Genomic DNA, 12,839 nt, shown 5'->3' with positions numbered 1-12,839 from the left:
GTGGTTAGGGGGTAATCAGGCTGGCAGGCAGAGGCAGTTAGGGGCAATCAGAAAGGCAGGCAGGCAAGCAGTTGGGAGCCAGCAGTCCTGGATTGTGAGAGGGATGTCCTACTGCCCGTTTAGGCCCGATCCCCCACTGGGATTGGGCCTAAATGGGCAGTCGGACATCTCTCGAGGGGTCCCAGATTGGAGAGGGTGTAGGCTGGGCTGAGGGACAACCCCCCCCCTCCGTGCACGAATTTTGTGCACCGGGCCTCTAGTATATAGATAATATAGAGAATAGAGACTTCAGTGTTCTCTTCAGACATTTCTTTTTCTCCTGTACAATTAAAGAAACGTTTCTTTCAATCACACAATTTGTTACTGTGAATGTCTGAAGTTTCACATCACTGTCATATTTGGGAAAACCTTGATCAAGTTTCTTCCTTTCATAAAGGGCAGTAGGATTGCAGGTTATGTCCACACATCACTCGAGCCTCTGCTGGGCTTTGAAAAGGGACGGAGCACGTGAGGTGCCTGAAGGTGGAGCTTCCTGAGCTGTAAGGTGTTGAATTTACTGCTGTGCTGAGGCTCCGCCTCTGGGTCCCTCTGAATGGGGCGAGATCTCCCTTCACACATCGCCTTCTGATGGGGCCTGTGTGCTGTCACTGTCCCAGGTCCCTCAGACCCTGAAAGACCCACACGTGTGCTTCCCATGTCCCCACAAAGCTCTCAGAGCAAAGGGCTTGAATGCTCAACTTTTCCCTGAGGTTCTACCCTCAAATGGAGTTGAGTCTAAATTCCCTTTTCTCTTGCCAGCACTTGAGTTGTCCAAAGAAAATTTAAAGGTATCCTTTTCCAGACCGATCAGTGGTTTCAGCTCAAGGGTGGGTCTCCCCCAAGTCCAGCTCTGGCCCCAGTGGCCTCTGGGTGACCTCCCTGTCCACTTACACTTCATCTGTAAGGGGATTGCTTTCAGATTCACATCTGGACAGGCCTCTCAACCTCTGGGGGCCTCAGGATATCCATCTGCAGGGTTGGGTGGGAGGGAGACAGGCTGATTTCTCAGCCACCACACACCCCACGTCCTGTGGAGGCCAAGTTCCCCTTCCAGCCTGGCCACACTTTCTCCCCCGTGGCTTCCTGTTGGGGCGTCCTAGGCCCCGCCCCGGAGCTGGGCACTTCCCTCCCTGACACAGGGACCTGGACCCGCTCTGCCCGGCCAGAGGCAGACATGGTGCCCCTGCTGCTGCTGCCCCTGCTGTGGGGGGGTGAGTGGGCTCAGGGAGGGGGGCTGGGCAGGTGGGGGATCAGCAGGGGCTGCTGCTGAGCCTCTGTTCCCCTCCCAGGGTCCCTGCAGCAGCAGCCAGGCTACAAGTATGCGCTCCAAGTGCAGGAATCGGTGACAGTGTATGAGGGTCTGTGTGTCCACGTGCTCTGCTCCTTCTCCTACCCGTGGAGTTCGTGGTCTTCCTCTGCCGAACTCTACACCTACTGGTACCGCCTCGGGGACAACCCAAACCGTGATGCTCTTGTGGCCTCAAACAACCCATATAGACCAGTAAAGGGAGAGACGAGAAACCGATTCCTCTTCACAAACAGCAGGACCAACGACTGTTCCCTGCGCATCACAGACGCCAAGATGAGTGACGCAGGACGCTACTTCTTCCGAGTGGAGAGAGGAACCTCTGTGGAACATAATTTCCAAGAGAAGATGCTGAATTTGCAGGTGACAAGTAAGGCAGGGGCCCCGGAGAGGACTCAGGGACAGGGGACCCCGTCTTAGAGCAGGAACAGGACACTGGACACTCCCTGATCCAGGCCTTGGGCCTTGGGTGGTTGGAGGATCACAGGGCTTGGGGCGATCAGGGGCCCTGAGGCACGAGTCCCACTCAGAGTCACACTTTGGGTCCCTATCCGCTGAGGCCCAGGCACCTCCCTCTCTCCTCTTCCTCCCAGACAGACAAACCCCTCATCCATATTCCGGAGCCGCTGGAGTCCGGCCGCCACACACAGCTGACCTGCAGCCTGCCAGGGTCCTGTGAACGGGGACAGCGTTTCACCTTCTCCTGGGCGGGAGCTGCTGTGGCATCGCTGAACTTCCAGACCCGCAGCTCCTCGATGCTCACTTTCACCCCAAGGCCCCAGGACCATGGCACCAACCTCACCTGTCAGGTCAAAGTCCAACAGCCTCAGTTGACCATGCAGAGAACCATCCAGCTCAATGTCTCCTGTGAGTGTTTGAGGGCTGGCGGGGTCCCTAGAGATAGTGGGACTGGTGTGCATGCATATGTGTGTGTGTGTGTGTGTGTGTGTGTGTGTGTGTGTAGGAGGCTGAGCTAACCTGAGAACACTTTTGCATGGATCTGCATGTAGGCGGGGAGTGGGCCAGAAAGAGAGAACCCCACTTTACAGGTTCCCACAGCCCCTCCTTGGGACTGGGGTAACTTTCACATTAAGTGGGGCCCTGTCTTTCTATCCCAGATCCTCCTCGGAACCTCATCATAGACATCTCCTTCAGAAATGCCACAGGTAGGAAAGAACCTCTCCTCTCTGGGCTGGGACCTGCCCCGGGGCCCTGGTAGAAAAGAGGGGGGAGCAAGAGTTTGAATGGAATGAGACATGGGAAGGGCAAGGATGAAAGTCATCACCCCAGTCCCTCACCTCTGGGTGCCTGACCTATGCTCCACACCTCTCTCTCTCTCTCTCTCTCTTCTCTCTCTCTCTCTCTCTCTCTCTCTCTTTCTTTCTCTCTCTGTCTCTCTCTCCCCCTCACTCCATCCCTCCCTCTCCCCCAACTTGTTTCTCCAAAGCCCTCAAGATTTTGCAAACCACATACCTTCCCATTCTGGAGGGTCAGGCCCTGAGGCTGCTCTGTGTAGCTGACAGCAACCCCCCTGCCGAGCTGAGCTGGTTCCTGGGGTCCCCAGGCCTGAACGCCACCCCCATCTCCAGCACCGCGATCCTGGAGCTGCCTCGCGTGGGGCCTGCACAGGAAGGGGAGTTCACCTGCCAAGCTCGGCACCCACTGGGCTTCCAAAGTGTCTCTCTCAGCCTCTCCGTGGCCTGTGAGTGGAGAGACCCCAGGGGAGCAGGACAGCTGGGTTCTGGGGAGATTAGAGGCACCGCTGACCCTTCTCCTCGCTCCCCACAGACCCCCCGCAGCTGCTGGGACCCTCCTGCTCCTGGGAGGACCAGGGTCTGCACTGCAGCTGCTCCTCCAGGGCCCAGCCAGCCCCCTCCCTGCGCTGGCGGCTGGGGGCGGGGCTGCTGGAGGGGAACCATGGCAACGCCACCCACGAGGTCACCTCCAGCTCAGCGGGGCCCTGGACCAACAGCTCCCTGAGCCTCCGCTTTGGGCTCAGCCCTGACCTCAGACTCAGCTGCGAGGCCCGGAATGTGCACGGGGTCCAGAGCGCCTTGGTCCTGCTGCTGCCAGGTCAGGGCCTGCAGGGGGCAGATGCCACGGAGAAGGGAGTGGGTCAGAGAGAAGGTGGAGCTGGGGAGGGGGCTGCGCAGGGACAAGGGTGATTGCTAGGACAGGCCTGCATCTCCTGCCTGAACAGAACCCACACCGGGTTCTGGCAGGAGGTGGGAAGAGGAGAGTCCGAGGCCCACGAGTGGGTGTCTCACGCCCCTCTTCTCTGCAGGGAAGGCGGTGTCCCAGGCGGGACTGGTTCCTGCGGCTCTTGGAGGTGCTGGTGCCATGGCCCTGCTGTCCCTGTGTCTGTGTCTCATCTCCTTCTGCATGTAAGCCTCTGTGGTGGGAGGTGCAGAGCTGAGTACATACAGAGGGGACTATTTTGGGAGGGCCCGAGGGACTAGCAGCTTTATTGAGGTAAAATTCCCATGTATTTAAAGTGTACAATTCAATGGCTTTTCCTTTAGTCACACAGCTGTGCACCCATCACCACAGTCAATTTTAAAACGTTTCATTTGGTTGAAATAAAAAAAAACACAAAAGAACAACAACAACAACAAAAAACAAGCAAAAGAAACCCACATCCCCTAATAGTTAGTTAGTTTCCATCCTCTCACAACCCTAGGCAGCCACTAACCTGTTTCCTGTCCATTCTGGACATTTCATATAAATGGAGTCATTCAACACATGGTCCTTTGTGACTGACTTCTTTCACTTAGCACGATATTTCCTTTTATTATTATAATAATTATTTTGTTTGTTAATCCTCATCCAAGAATATTTTTCCATTGATTTTTAGAGAGAGTGGAAGGGAGGGAGGGAGAGAGAGAGAGATGGACACAAAGAGAGAGAGATGGACAGAGAGAGAAACATCGATGTCAGAGAGACACATTCATAGGTTCCCTCCCTACAAGGCCTGACCAGAGATGGGGATCGAACCTGTAACCGAGGTCCATGTCCGTGACCAAGAATTGAACCTGTGAACTTCAGTGTGCAGGCCAACGCTCTAACCACTGAGCCACCGGCCAGGGCCATGACATTTTCAAGGTTCATGTGTCAGCACTGTATTGCTTTTTATTTACAAACTAAGAGGCCCAATGCATGAAGATTCGTGCAAGAATGGGCCTTCCTTCCCCTGGCTGCTGGCACCGCCTTTGCTTCGGCCTGGAGCTGCCTTTCTGCCTTTGCTCCAGCCCTGAACCGCCTTTCCACCTTCCCACGCTGCCCAGAGGCCCAGAATGGCTGGGGCAGTGTGGGAAGCAAGCATCCTGGCTGCTCTGCGCCTGCATATGCAAACCAACCTGCCAGCTTTGTTCGGTTAATTTGCATACTCACTCCTGATTGGCTGGTGGGTGTCACAAAGGTATGGTCAATTTGCATATTTTTATTTTATTAGTGTAGATAATATTCCAAAGGTATGGGTGGGGCACATTTTAATTGTCTGTTCATTCATTGATGGACATTTGGGTTGTTTCTACTTTTTGGCTACCATGAATTACACTGATGATGGCTCGTACACAAGTCTCTGCATGTGAGAGGGGCCTTGGTGATGAACATTCAGTCTTGGCCAAGCCCCTGGATAATTCAGGGGGATGAGGTCCTCACCTGCATGTCAGGAGTGTCTCCGAGTCTGGCCTCAGGGTTTAGATGCCTCTGTTGTCCATCCGGGAGTGGGGGCAGCTGCCCACCTGTGCCTGAGCCATTCTAGCTGCTGACTTCTTCCCTTAGAGTGAAAGCCCGCAGGAGGCAAGCAGCCAGGAGACCAAAGGTCACGAGTGATGAAGACCGGGTCATGGGCACAGTCACCTGGGTGAGCAATGGGGGTGTCTTCTCATGCCGTGTAGGGGGCCTGGGCATGTCCATTCAAGGAGTCCACTCTGAGGTCCTCTGTGGTCAGATGGACAGACAGCTGGGAGTTTACTTCCCCTTCATTTCCCGGAACCCATCGTCAGTCTCCTGCCCCAACCACACTGACCACTGAGCCCACCTCACCTCTCTGATAGACCCAGGCTGCCAGAACCATCTCCGCAAAACTATTACTTTCTACCCATTGTGGGCATGTTCCTTCACCTCTCCTCACTTCAGTTTCCCCATCTGTAAATGGGGATAATGAGTGTCATTCATGCTGGGTTTCTGTGAGGATGAAACGTGACTAGTAGGCCTTCATTATAATATTACACAATGTCAAATGCATGCGGGAATAGTTGAGTTCCTAAGACACGTGTGTGGAATAAGAGGAAGAATGAACACTGTTCCATCAGCCCAACTTCCCTTGGGACCCTGTCTGCCTTATTCCTCTCTGACTCCCTTCTTACTCTTTCACTCAGGGTTCCAAGGAAAATCTAGGGCCAGGCAGGCCTCCAGACCAAGCGCCCCCCGCCAAGGATGCCCCTCCCTCCAGGGAGCAACAAGAGCTCTTCTACGCCAACCTCAGCTTTTATGAAATGAAGACACGGGAGCCTCAGGACCCGGAGGCCACCAGCAGCCCTGAGTACTCAGAGATCAAGCGCGCAGGCAAATGAGGACTCGCTCAGAGCAGTTCAACTGACTTTTCAGGAGCAACCATGAAAAGCAGAAGAAAGCAGATACTATCTTTAAATGTCACTTTATAATTTATACTCAGCAGAGAGAATTCAAAAATGAGGAAGTAATGCAGATGTTTTGGAACAAATAAATGGGGAAATTACTGCCTGTAGAATAAAAATATAGATTTAAATTCCCAACAGGAATAACAGCTAAGCCCAAAGTAGCTGTGGTGGGGTAAATGGATTTTTACATTTCCTAAGATGTACATATTACCTAGGAGGAGAGAGAAGTGTTCATTTACTAAAACTTTGGTAAGTCAATTATGATGTCGTAATTTTTATGGTAGTGACTGTACATAATTAAATAAGAATGCATAAGTTACAAACTAGAAGTAGTTTTTTAAAATATATATATATATGATTTATTTCAGAGAGGGAGGGAGAGGGAGAAAGAGACAGAAACACCAATGATGAGAGAGAATCATGGCACAACCTGTCTTGCCCAGAAATGGTGAAGGGAGGTGTGACTAGGTTTGAGTAAATGATGAAGAGACATTAGTCCTGCAGAAAAGGGGCTGTCCAGGTCCCCAAAGCTCCTCCTGATCCTCACAACAGCCCCGAGGTCACCTCAGAGTAACGGTGTTCTGTCCCATTATACAGCCGAAGAAACTGAGGCTCCACAGCACGTCCTGGTTCACTCTGAAGGCAGTGTCAAATCTGCTTTGCTCACTTTTTAAAGTTGCTTTTTAGAGAGAGAGGGGAGAGGGAGAGAAAGAGAAACAGACAGAAACGTCGATTGGCTGCCTCCTGCATTCCCCCTGACTGGGAGTTCAATAATCTAGGTAAGTGCCATGACAGGGAATAGAATCCTTTATGTGTATGGGATGACGTTCCAATGAACTGAGCCACCCGGCCAGGGTTGCTCTGTTTACTTTTGAATCTCTAGCCCCTAGCACAGTGCATAGCTAAGGCAAATGCTCAACTTGATTTATGGACGAATCGAGTAGCTCACCCTCCCCACAAGTATTTATTGTGTAAGGTGAATTCCTCTATTTCTAGTGCCAGTAAGAAAATATGCAAACAGCTAATAGTCTTTCCAGCCGGTGGGCAGTAAACACATTTGATCAATATTTCTTCTTGTCATTAGCAGTGTCTGCACATTCTTCCTCCCCAGCCCCCTACTGCTCCATAGGTGCCCCAGTGTCCTCCTAAAACTACCCTCTCTGTAGGCCAAACCGAGATCTTAATTCTTAATGGCGGTCTAAGTAGATTGGTAGGTCCCCTAAGACATGAAGTAATTCATTGGGGGAACTTCCTCTTTTAGGGACATTTCGGTGGCAAATGCTAAGTATTTGATTCGGTGGAATCTTAGCATTTTGCTGGCACAAATTCAAAAGAGTAAGGCAACCAGAGGGGTGAGAGGAAAACACAGAGATGAGCCCAGCCCACTCCCACCCCTTCTCCTGACTTTTCCTTCCCAAGAGGAACCCAGCCTTTCCAAAGCCCCTTGGACCTAGGTGCCCTGCTGGCCTAAGGCTGGAGACCTTGGCCTTGTGAGTTGGGGTCCTGGGCAGAGCTGAGCCCAGGTGTGCTCCAGAACCACGGACAGCGCCAACCCTCTGGCTAGGAGCTCTCCAGCTGGATGGATGGTCCCCTGGAGGCCGAACCTTGACCTGTCTCATGTGGAGGTAAGGCTGGGAATGAGGCTGGTGACATTTTGTTCTACAAGACAGAGGTCCAGCCAAAATCCTCCTCTGTCTCCCCCTGGAAACTCCCTCATCCTAGGGAAGAGGAGACAGCTTAAGAGACACAATGCATTTCTAGAGGTCACTAGGCCCCTTTACCCTCACCCCCTCCAGAAAACCTGTCAGTCTCCTGCCCTTCCCTTACTTCCTCCCCGTTATTTTGCTTTTAAACCTTTTTTTGTACTGTCATGGACAACAGAAAACATGATCTGTGATCTATTTCTTTGCCTGGCAGTGTGCCAAGTCCACTTCTTCAGCTCAAGTGAGTGGGGTAAGCAGAGGGAGAGTCAATAGAGGCAGTAAAAATGGGGCGCCTTTTGTGGCTGAAAGAACTGTTTAGACGTTAGGAGGTGTGAGTGCAGGGCTCATGGGAACCATGAGAATGGACTGACAACCACACCCCAGTTGAGTAGATTTCTAAACTGAAATCGACAACAGAAACCCACAAACCAGCACACTCGCATCTGCAGCTGGATCAGGGCCACTGTTCCGTTCTAGCCTCTGCCCATCAGGGGCCCCTTGGGATGGGTATGAGTTCAGCCATCCCTTCGTGAGGCTTCTTGTGTGACCGGACCTGGTCTCTGGGCCAGAACAGAGAGAGGATTCGGTGTGAGGTAGGTCCTGGCTTCCAGACCCCCCTGCTCCCAGAGAGATGTCCCAAGAATTCTGGAATTCTTCACCCATTCTCTGAGGGCACATGAGGATGAACCTGGGACAGGTGACCTGAGGGCGGAGTGGGATGGAAAGGGGCCATCCTGACAGGTTGTCACCAGACCTAGGGTGAAATGCTCAGTCAGCCTTTACTTCCTGGTTGTCACTGGGGAGAAGGGAGCTCCTGAGAGGGGGAGGTGTTGGGGGGAAGGCCAACCCGGAAAGAGCCCTAGATGTCTGCTGCTCGGCCACTGCCCCTGCTCGCCAGAGAGAAAAGACTGATCCGTGATGTCAGGGGCCCTGGGCTTGGCCCCTCCAAACCCAAGCTGTTGCTGTTGCCCCTGCTGTGTGTGTGTGTGTGTGTGTGTGTGTGTGTGTGTGCGTGTGTGTGTGTGTGTGGTAACATGGCTGTGGGAGATGGTTCTTGGTCTTCATTGGGGTACAACATAGAGAAGGATATAGGGTAGAAGCTGCAGGTATGAGGACTGGGGTCACGTTGTAGGACATAGTGCCTGTGTATCCTCATGCTTGAGTCGCACCAGCACAGCCAAGGGTTCAGCGAGCCTGAGGGAGGGCGGTGAAGGATGAAGAAAAAGACAAAGAGAATAAGCTGGGTCTAGGTGGATCTTCTGTGCCTTGCTGAGGCCACAGAACAGATCCAGACTGCAAAGCTGATGCTTTATTTATAGTCAGGGGTAAACAAGGTAATTTACAATGTTCTTCTGAGTTTCACTTGTTTGGGCAGCATTTGCTGCCCCTCCACAGCCCTTTAGCTACCCAGGAAAGATCTAGGGAGCAGTCACAAGATCAAGCTTAATTATGCTTAGAGGGCTGTGCCGTCCAAGCTGGGACTTGTTTGTGACTTTTCCAGCAGGTCAGTCCGAGGCTTAACCCTATAACCACTCCCTACACATGCTCTGACCTTCTCTCATCCTGAAACTTATGGGTTTACTGTAGAATCGTCTACATTTTCTCATTTATGGAAGAGGCCAACATATCCCACGGTCCTCCTATGCCCTGAAGACCAGGCCAAACCTGCAGGAGATGACCGAGGACCTTGGTGTGGAAATAGATGAGACCCCATAGGGATGACAGCCGGGTTTTAAATTCCCTCAGTCCTTGATTGGATCGCAGTGACTCACCTACTATCGGCAACAGTAAATATACCTGGAGGAGGAGAAGACTAACCAAGGTCTACACTGTAGTCTGTGTCATTTGTCATTGCTCATCAGTCGGGGTGCAATCCGGGAGACAGCCACCCAGAGAACTGTGAGAAGACGGGATTTATTAGAAAACCCAGACCTTAGACAATGTGCCAGGAGCCGGGAGGTGCTGTTCTGGAGGGAGCAGGAGGGTGAGAGACAGCGTCACGGAGCAGCTCACCTGAAGCACAGGTGTGGTGGACAGGAGAGAGCCGGCCGAGAATATGAAAAGCCAAGGTGTCCAGCTGCCAACGTGGAAGTCGAAAGGGGAAGCTCACAGGAAGTTCCCGGGGAAGCCGTTGCCTCTGTGGGCACACGGCTGGGTGGCTGGTGGGGGGATCGGTGTTGGTGTTGGTCATCAGGGTTGGGAGGGTGAGCTACACCTGCAGCAAGGCAGGGTGAGTGGCCAAGCAAGTTATACCTGGTTTGATAGTTGTTCACAGCGGGAGGGTAAGCCTGGTTGGTACCAGTCATTCCATTCTGCCTGGTTCTTCTTTTATGTGTTCCAGTTTGACAGCGAAAACCCCCATTTTAGCATCTTTTTTTTTTTTTTTTGCATCTATTTTCTTGAACACGTTGACGACAAAGTCCATGCCTGAAACGCCTACATCTGGTTCACCTGTGACCATGTCGATGCGTTGTTTTCCTCCTGGCGTGCAGCCATTTCATCCTATCGCCCGATAGGCTTGTAAATATTTTTATTGAATTGTAGAGATTTTCTGAGGCTCTGGAAGATGGTCCCTCTGGATTCTAGAACATTCTAGAACAGTGCTGCACAATGGCACTTTGTGATGGAAGTGGTCTGTACCCGTGCTCTTCCATGCGGTAGCCACTGGCCACATGTGGCTACGGAGCACTTGCAATGTGTTTAGTATGACTGGTGAATGGTGCTGTAAACTTAATTTTAACCAATTTAAATGGAAACAGGACTGTGTGGCTCGGGCTCCCCTACTTTTGCTTCCTAGCAAGCAGATAGAGTAGGGATCTTCTTAATCCCCTGTGGGCCCTGGCCGGGTGGCTCAGTTGGTTGAGCATTGTCCCGTGTACTGAAAGGGCAATGGTTCAATTTCTGGTAGGGACACATGCCTAGGATATGGGTTCAATTCCTGATCAGGCTGAGTGTGGGAGGCAGCCAATGGATGTTTCTCTCTCACATCAATGTTCTCTCTCTCTCTCTCTCTCTCTCTCTCTCTCTCAAATCAATAAGAACATATATTAAAAAAAAAATCCAGTGTGGGACTGAGTTTGAAAGTGGGTTCTGGTCTTCTTGTGGATGAGTCTACTTGCCCGTGACCCTTACTCTAACTTGTAAATCGATTTGGGTCCTAAGTGAGGTATTTATGGGACCTATCCTTCTTAGGAGACCCTGAACATCGTGTTGTTTTCCCAGGGGAGAAGAGGAGCACAATGTTGGGCTCACCTCAATGTCCTCCTTCCCTGGTCCCCAGGATTTTGGCCTCTGAAGTGCTCACTGCCCCAGTAGCCCCCGACTCCATTTCTGGCTCCCACCCCACGATGCTGCTGAACTCCGCTCCGGTCCCCAGCCTCTTAGCCTGTGCCTTCTGGCTGCCTCCTTAGCCTTCCGGCCCCTCCTGCAGAATAAGCTGCCCTTTGCTCTGCGATTCTGGCTGCTCTTTGATGTGTTCAAATAGACTGTTTTCTATCTCTCTCTGTGTTGGGTGTGCATTTTTCCCATTTGGTCTCAGCATAAGATTGTTCTGACATGAGATAGTCCATCATGGCTGGAAACCTCCCTTGCTTTATTTTGGTTTCTACCTAAGTCACCTCCTCAAAGAAGCCGTGATCTCCCAAGCTAAAATAGGTCCCTTCCCAGCCTTTCCCCTCATGTTCATCCATTTCTTTTTTCCTTCCTTCTTTTCTTTCTTTCTTTCTTTCTTCTTTCTTTCTTTCTTTCTCCTCACTTGAGGATATTCTTTCCATTTTATTTATTTATTTATTTATTTAGAGTGGAGGGAAAGGAAGAAGGAGGGAGGAAAGGAGGGAGAGAGAGTGAGAGAGACATCAATGTGAGAGAGATACATGGGTTGGTTGGTTGCCTCCCCCATGTGCCCCAACCAGGGCCAGGGATAGAGCAATCGACCCACTACCCTTCAGTCCACGGGCCGATGCTCTCACCACTGAGCCAAACTGGCCACGGCCCATCATTTCCTATTCACAGCACTCATCATCAGACCTCACAGTACGCATTTACTTCTCTGTTGTCTCTCCCCCATAGGACTGTAAGCTCCACAAGTGGGAGGTTTGTCTTTTATTTTATTTATTTATATTTTTTACCGCCCCTGTATACATTAGGGACTCAATAAATGTTGGATGCATGATGCTGTGCTATCTGGAAGGGAGGGAGGTTTGGTCTCTGCCCTCAAAGCTCAGTCCAATTAGGAAAAATGAGACCCAGAGTATGAATGGGCACAGGCGAGGGCCAGCCCAGGGGGTGGGGTGGATGAATCTGAAGCTTCCAGGAGGACCCTGGAGGATTTGCCCAGGAAGAGGGGAAAGGGAGGGCATTCCTGACAAGGGACCAGCCCAGCAAAGCTTGGAGGTGGGACTGAATTACCAAGCCCCACCCCTACCCCACCTCCACCCCGCCTAAGGCAGGAAGCTTCTGGGCCTCACATCTGTGTGGACCCTCAGGCCAGCGACCCTGAAAACCAGAGCTTCCTGATGGCCAAACCTTAACGTGAACGTGGGCACCAGTTATGAAGCACTTGATCACGTCTTCACAGCATTGCTGATTCCATGTTCAGAGGAGGCAGCTGAAGCCCAGAGAAGTCAAGTCACTGACCCAGGCTCACTCAGCTTTGCCTCTGGGAGCTGAGGTCTGGGGAGCCCACCCATCACAGACACCAGGCGGGATTCAGGTGCGAGCGGGTGGGGAGCAATCCCACCATCTTGAAGCCCAGTTCCTTCACTCTCCAGCCTGGTGACCTCAGGCCACAGCCAATGAGATTATGCAAATGAATGAGAGGGCGCGGGCCTGCAGGGTGCGCAGGGCTCAGAGGAGCACCGTGATCACTGAGCCGTGTGCCTGTCAAGTCCGGCGGCTTTATTTACCCCTCTACAGACAAACAGGAAACGCCTCTGCACAGTAGGTGCTCAGGAAGGGCTGGGACTGTCTGAGAACCTGTCAGAGGTAGGAGGCAAGCCCCCCCCTCCCCCCAATTCCCACTCGCTCAGGAGTGCAGTTGTTCAGTCCCCTCCTCCCTCAGACCCTGGAGCCCAGGCCCCCAGCTCCTGCAGGGTCAGAGGTAACCAGTCGTGTCTCCCTCCCAGAAGTCCTGGGCAAAGGTCACTCGGG

General features: G+C 52.2%; 1 protein-coding gene across 1 annotated transcript; it reads left to right on the top strand.

Moving 5' to 3' along the window:
• The first annotated feature begins 1,163 nt into the window (after nt 1-1,163).
• LOC103297727 (sialic acid-binding Ig-like lectin 5) lies at nt 1,164-6,246 on the top strand. The gene is made up of 9 exons (XM_054711308.1): nt 1,164-1,250; nt 1,329-1,715; nt 1,943-2,212; nt 2,464-2,511; nt 2,793-3,047; nt 3,134-3,418; nt 3,630-3,729; nt 5,129-5,210; nt 5,728-6,246. The coding sequence occupies exons 1-9, from the start codon at nt 1,214-1,216 to the stop codon at nt 5,920-5,922; spliced, it is 1,659 nt and encodes a 552-aa protein (XP_054567283.1). The 5' UTR covers nt 1,164-1,213; the 3' UTR covers nt 5,923-6,246.
• The last annotated feature ends 6,593 nt before the right edge of the window (nt 6,247-12,839 follow it).

This window comes from Eptesicus fuscus, chromosome 21 (assembly GCF_027574615.1).
Source record: "Eptesicus fuscus isolate TK198812 chromosome 21, DD_ASM_mEF_20220401, whole genome shotgun sequence".
Lineage (NCBI taxonomy): Eukaryota > Metazoa > Chordata > Mammalia > Chiroptera > Vespertilionidae > Eptesicus > Eptesicus fuscus.
This window is presented reverse-complemented; position numbering and strand designations above follow the sequence as displayed.

Coding starts and splice junctions, on each gene's coding strand:
- LOC103297727 (XM_054711308.1), top strand. CDS start 1,214: ATGGTGCCCCTGCTGCTGCTGCCCCTGCTGTGGGGGG. Junction 2,213..2,463: donor CATCCAGCTCAATGTCTCCT/GTGAGTGTTTGA, acceptor TTTCTATCCCAG/ATCCTCCTCGGAACCTCATC. Junction 5,211..5,727: donor TCATGGGCACAGTCACCTGG/GTGAGCAATGGG, acceptor TCTTTCACTCAG/GGTTCCAAGGAAAATCTAGG.